Source organism: Schistocerca nitens, chromosome 1 (genome assembly GCF_023898315.1).
Source record: "Schistocerca nitens isolate TAMUIC-IGC-003100 chromosome 1, iqSchNite1.1, whole genome shotgun sequence".
Lineage (NCBI taxonomy): Eukaryota > Metazoa > Arthropoda > Insecta > Orthoptera > Acrididae > Schistocerca > Schistocerca nitens.
The window spans coordinates 121,392,263-121,398,262 of record NC_064614.1 but is presented as its reverse complement, the minus strand read 5'-3'; the positions used below and the strand labels follow the sequence as shown (position 1 = coordinate 121,398,262).

The 6,000-nt window shown below is 36.5% G+C and overlaps 1 protein-coding gene across 1 annotated transcript in view; it reads right to left on the bottom strand.

Moving 5' to 3' along the window:
• Window positions 1-347: 347 nt before the first annotated feature.
• Window positions 348-6,000, bottom strand: part of LOC126242462 (crossover junction endonuclease EME1) — a 61,390-nt gene continuing 55,737 nt past the window's right edge. The window contains exons 8-9 of the mRNA XM_049948089.1: window positions 3,198-3,254; window positions 348-678 (exon numbers count right to left, since the gene is read on the bottom strand). Coding sequence (XP_049804046.1) covers window positions 571-678; window positions 3,198-3,254 — 165 coding nt within the window. The 3' untranslated portion in view covers window positions 348-570. The remainder of the gene's footprint in view (window positions 679-3,197; window positions 3,255-6,000) is intronic.

The following is a 6,000-nucleotide window of genomic DNA, read 5'->3' as shown; positions in this document are numbered from 1 at the left end:
TAAAATTAATGTTTCTGTCTTAGTGCAAAATGTAAACAAACAGTATCAAAACAAAGTTGCGTGAAATCACAATTTGATATTTGTGACATGCAAAGAACACTATGCTCATTTGAGATGTGTTCTTACCCTACAAGTTTTAGTGACAAGGTTTGATACATGCTAGAAAGCTCCACCAACAATTTTGTAGTTTGCAAAGAAATTTACAATATTTGAGTCTGCTTGAATTCAAAGTCGCAATATTTCATTGCTGCAACTGTTACTTATACAAATTCAGTTCAGCAGGTTGTATTCTATAAATATTTTCTGGAATACTTTTGTATTCAGTAATGAAGTAATATTCCACCAGGGAGGTTACATATTTTTATTTACAATATGATAGTCACTAAAATAAATTTTTTGAAATAACTTATCAACTACATTTTTAACAATTCTATAAAATACACATGCAATTGCATTATTTTAATTAATACATGATTTTCTGCTTTGAATAAAATATTTCTCAATACTGGCCCACAGTTTTAAAACTTTTTATAAAAACAATTTTTAAAAAAATTTGTCATGCATACAGAATTACAACAATTCATCTCCATCACTGGAATTAAAAAATTTAAAAATCTTCTTGCTGAGCTCAGGTCCTATTCTTTGTACAGTTGCCAGTGGCCCTGCTGCACGTCGCACCTAGTCGACAGAAAACAAGACTAAAGAAACAAAGGTCCAAATATACATCAGGAAGATGGCTGCTAAGACTACAGATTTCAAGAAAATGTGTTCTTTTCCTCTATTTTCAGCAATGCTGAGATGTTTATCTGATGACCTTGCACAACCTTTGAATTAATGATTAGTAAGCTTATTTATTTGCACAAATGATACTGGTAGAGTGCACCATCACTTCCTAAATATGGCTGAAACCAGCATATTTTAATGTAATTTTTAATGCCATGCGTTACTGTTTCTACACTTCTCAATCAATTTACAAATAGTGTCAGTGATGTGATATTACTGGTTGTGAAATAAAACACCAAAGCAGGTTTTTAATATCTTCATGCAAAAATGGCTATATCTGCAACTGCCTTAAGATGCTATTTCATTAACCAGTTTTAGCACAAATGCACTGTTCCTGTGTGATATTAAGATACCAATAAAAATTTGCACAGACACTATCTGAAACCTTTGTACTGAATATATTTATTTATTTATTTTCTCTCAACACTTGTAATTAATGGAATAGCAAATACACTACTTTGCAATTAAAGATCAGTAATCACAGCTGTGACGCCTAAACTGTGTGTGTGTGTGGAAAAAGTAACAGATAATGCTGCAGAACATCAAGAAAATGGGACAAAATATAATGAATATAAATGGACTACAAAAAAGGAGCGAAGATGGTCTAATGGGAGAGAATATTAGTGGATAGAACAAGTCTTCACAATACACCCCCATCATCCCATCAATTTGGACAGCAATTTAATGATAGCAATAGACAGCTAGTATTAACTATGGGCCACATCTACAGCAGCTGTTCATGACGTGTAGGAAGTCACAGACGAGCTTAGAAAAAATGCATTACTCCAAAGGACAGGTAATGCAGTTGTCAAAAATGAGGTGAGTTACATTTCACTGGTAGGTGGTTAACTGTTGTCTCAAGGAGAGCTTCAGTGAGGCTTGATGCTAATTGAACATCTACATACATCATGAAATATATGGAAGATGGTAGTTCCCATAATATCACCCATGGGGGTTTCTTCTCATTCCATGGAGCATACAAAGAGTGACTGCCTGAACATATGTGTGTACACTGTAATTAATATCATCTTGTTTTCATGGTCCCTATTCCTAGCAAAATGATACATTGGGGGTTGTATTATGTTCCTAGGTTCCTCACTTGATTATGGTTCTAAGAAGTTTGTAAGTAAAATTTATGAAGGATAGCTGGTGTCTTCTTAAAGCTTCTGCCATAACAGTTTTTCACTACTTCTATTATGCACTCCTATGAGTCAAACAAAAGTGTCACCACTCTTACTGCCCTTCTTTGCATATGTTCAATATTGCCTGTTAGCCCGTACATGATCATTGCAATTCTTATTCCCACAAACTGTTACTCCCAGTCATTTGTAAGAGTTGACTGATTTCTGCAGTTTGTGAAGTGCACAACTTCATTTTTCTGAATATTTAAAGTAAATATCTAATCTTCGTTCAATTTTTCTTACGAGCTACCTGAATATTTGCGAAGGTTTTTTTTTCCTGACTATACTTTACAGACAACTGAATCTTCAGCAAAAAGTCTGACGTTACTGTCAGTCATATCATTAATATATCACATAAACAGCAAGGGCCACAACCAACTTCCCTGGGGCACTGCTGAGATAACTTCCACATCTGTCGATGAGGCCCGTTCAGGTTGTTATTCTGTATCCTCCCTACCAAGTAACTGTCAATCCAGTCACAAAGTGTGTATGATACCTCATGTGATCAAACTTTTCTGAATAAGTGTTGGTATGGTAATGAGACAAATGCTTTTTGAAAGGCAGGAAATATAGAATCTACCTGGTTGCCTTGACTGATGGCTTTCAGCAAATCAGATGAGAAAAGTTCGAGTTGGGTTTTGCATCATGTGTTTGCAGAATCCCTGCAAACCAGGCAGACTGTTTGAGATTTCTCCTTACATCTGGGCTCAGAATATGTTGTAAGATTCTACAACATAAGGAAGTCAGAGATACTGGACAGTAGTTTTGTGGGTCACTTCTGTTACCCTCCTTACAGACCAATGTGACCTGCGTTTCTTCCAAGTACAAGCTTTTGTTCAAGGGAACTACAGTATGTAATAGTTAAAAGCTGAACTAACTTCAACACAAATTCTTATAGAATCTGTTAGGGATTCCATGGACTTTAGGGCCTTGTTTAATTTCAGCAATTTTAGCTGTTTCTCAATGCTGCTGATACTAATATTTATATCATTCACCTTCATGGAGGTGAGAGAATTAAGCTGGATAAGTATATGTGCCCTATCAACCAAATAAGCTCTCTTACCTTGTAATGAATATATACATTTTCCTTATCTGCAGCTTTCATGTCAATTGGCATGTAATTATAGATAAATGTTGTAAAATGAGACAAAGCTCAAAGCAAAAATCCCTTTGTTTTTATTTATTGTTAAGAATTACAAAAATTGTAAGATCACATGAATAATGATTACAAACCTTTATATCTTGCAGTAGCAGCAGCCCCTCTTTTTCACTTTTGCAGCACTTGTAGGCCTGCATGCAAAAATGAAAATAAATTAGAGCTTCCAAAATCACAAAGAGATATGTAGCCTAGATGAGGTCAATTTATGCAATTAACCATAGTGAACTGTGCTTGCACTAAGGTTCCGGAACTTTACTTAATAGTGCAGTGAATGCACCCTCTATACCTAGTGGATGTGACATCAGGCAAGGGGTATGGGAAGGGTGCTCTGTTGTTTGTGACCATGGGGTAATTTCTGTATAAAGTGGTATTAAACAATGTGTCACTACATCACTTTTCATTAGCATGAAGACAGAATTGCTCCAGTGTGCGTGTATGTGCGCGCCGCATGGCGAGTGACATTTCATAAATATTACAACAAAACTAATGCATGGTTAAAAGTCTACACAGATGCACATATACACAGGTATGTCTGTAATAACTATTACTTTCCGGTTAAAAGTTAAAGTACTGTGTCAATATTATTATAAAATTTTTAGTTAACTACATTACACATGATTGCTGTAAGTAACTGCATAAAGTCCCACCAAATGTTGGTTATAAGGGTAGCTGAAAACTTACTACACCCTGTAGATATTCTTGCAATGTTTGTATTCTCCTTTTTCTTCTGTAATTTATTTTCCTGCAACTGTTCCATGTTAAATTTTTGATTGCAAGGACAAACTAAAAATATTGTAACTTGGGACATTCCACACAAAATCATCCAGCCAAAAGCAGATATAAAACCCAAAGTTTTTGGTTGTTGTTGTTGTTGTTGTCGTCTTCAGTCCAGAGACTGGTTTGATGCAGCTCTCCATGTTACTCTGTCCTGTGCAAGCTTTTTCATCTCCAAGTACCTGCTGCAACCCACATCCTTCTGAATCTGCTTAGTGTATTCATCTCTTTGTCTCCCTCTATGATTTTTACCCTCCATGCTGCCCTCCAATACTAAATTGGTGATCCCTTGATGCCTCAGAACATGTCCTACCAATCGATCCCTTCTTCTGGTCAAGTTGTGGCACAAATTCCTCTTCTCCCCTATTCTATTCAGTGCCTCCTCATTAGTTATGTGATCTACCCATCTAATAATCTTCAGCATTCTTCTGTAACACCACATTTTGAAATCTTCTTCTATTCTCTTCTTGTCTAAACTATTTACCATCCATGTTTCACTTCCATCCAGGGCTACACACCATACAAATACTTTCAGAAGAGACTTCCTGACACTTAAATCTGCACTCGATGTTAACAAATTTCTCTTCTTCAGAAACTCTTTCCTTGCCATTTCCAGTCTACATTTTATATCCTGTCTACTTGGACCATCATCAGTTATTTTGCTCCCCAAATAGCAAAACTCATCTACTACTATAAGTGTCTCATTTCCTAATTGAATTTTCACACTATCACCTGATTTAATTTGACTACATTCCGTTATCCTCATTTTGCTTTTGTTGATGTTCATTTTATATCCTCCTTTCAAAACACTGTCCATTCTGTACAACTGCTCCTCCAGGTCCTTTGCTGTCTCTGACAGAATTACAATGTCATCGGTAAACCTCAGAGTTTTCATTATTTCCTCCATGGATTTTAATTCCTACTCCAAATTTTTCTTTTGTTTCCTTTACTGCTTGCTCAAAATGTAAATTGAATAACATCGGGGAGAGGTTACAACCCTGTCTCACTCCCTTCCCAACCACTGCTTCCCTTTCATGCCCCTCGACTGTTATGACTGCCATCTGGTTTCTGTACAAATTGTAAATAGCCGTTCGCTCCCTGTATTTGACCCCTGCCGCCTTCAGAATTTGAAAGAGAGTATTCCAGACAACGCTGTAAAAAGCTTTCTCTAAGTCTGCAAATGCTAGAAATGTAGGTTGACCTTTCCTTAATCTACGTTCTAAGATAAGTCGTAGGGTCAGTATTGCTTCACGTGTTCCAACATTTCTATGGAATCCAAACTGATCTTCCCCTAGGTCAGCTTCTACCAGTTTTTCCATTTATCTGTAAACAATTCGTGTTAGTATTTTGCAGCCGTGACTTTTTAAACTGATAGTTCGGTAATTTTCACACATGTCAGCTCCTGATTTCTTTGAGATTGGAATTATTATATTCTTCTTGAAGTCTGAAGGTATTTCGCTTCTCTCATACATCTTGCTCACCAGATGGAAGAGTTATGTCATGGCTGGCTCTCTCAAGGCTATCATTAGCTCTAATGTCTACTCCTGGGGCCTTGTTTTGACTTAAGCCTTTCAGTGCTCTGTCAAACTCTTCACGTGATATTGTATCTCCCATTTCATTTTCATCTATGTCCTCTTCATTTCCGTAATATTGCCCTCAAGTACATAGCCCTTGTATAAACCCCCTATACGTTCTTTGCTTACAACTGGTTTTCCATCTGAGGTCTTGATATTCATACAAGTGGTTCTCTTTTCTCCAAAGGTCTCTTTGATTTTCCTGTAGGCATCCTTACATTTGTCCTCGAGCCATCCCTGCTTGGCCATTTTGCACTTGCTATCAATCTCATTTTTGAGACGTTTGTACTGCTTTTTGCCTGTTTCATTTACTGCATTTTTATATTTTCTCTTTTCATCAATTAAATTCAATATCTCTATCACTAGGATTTCTACTAGCCCTTGCCTTTTTACCAACTTCATCCTCTGCTGCCCTCACTATTTCATCTCTCAAAGCTACCCATTCTTCTCCTACTGTATTCCTTTTCCCTGTTTTTGTCAATTGTTCCCTAATGCTCTCTCTGAAACTCTCTATAACCTCTGGTTCTTT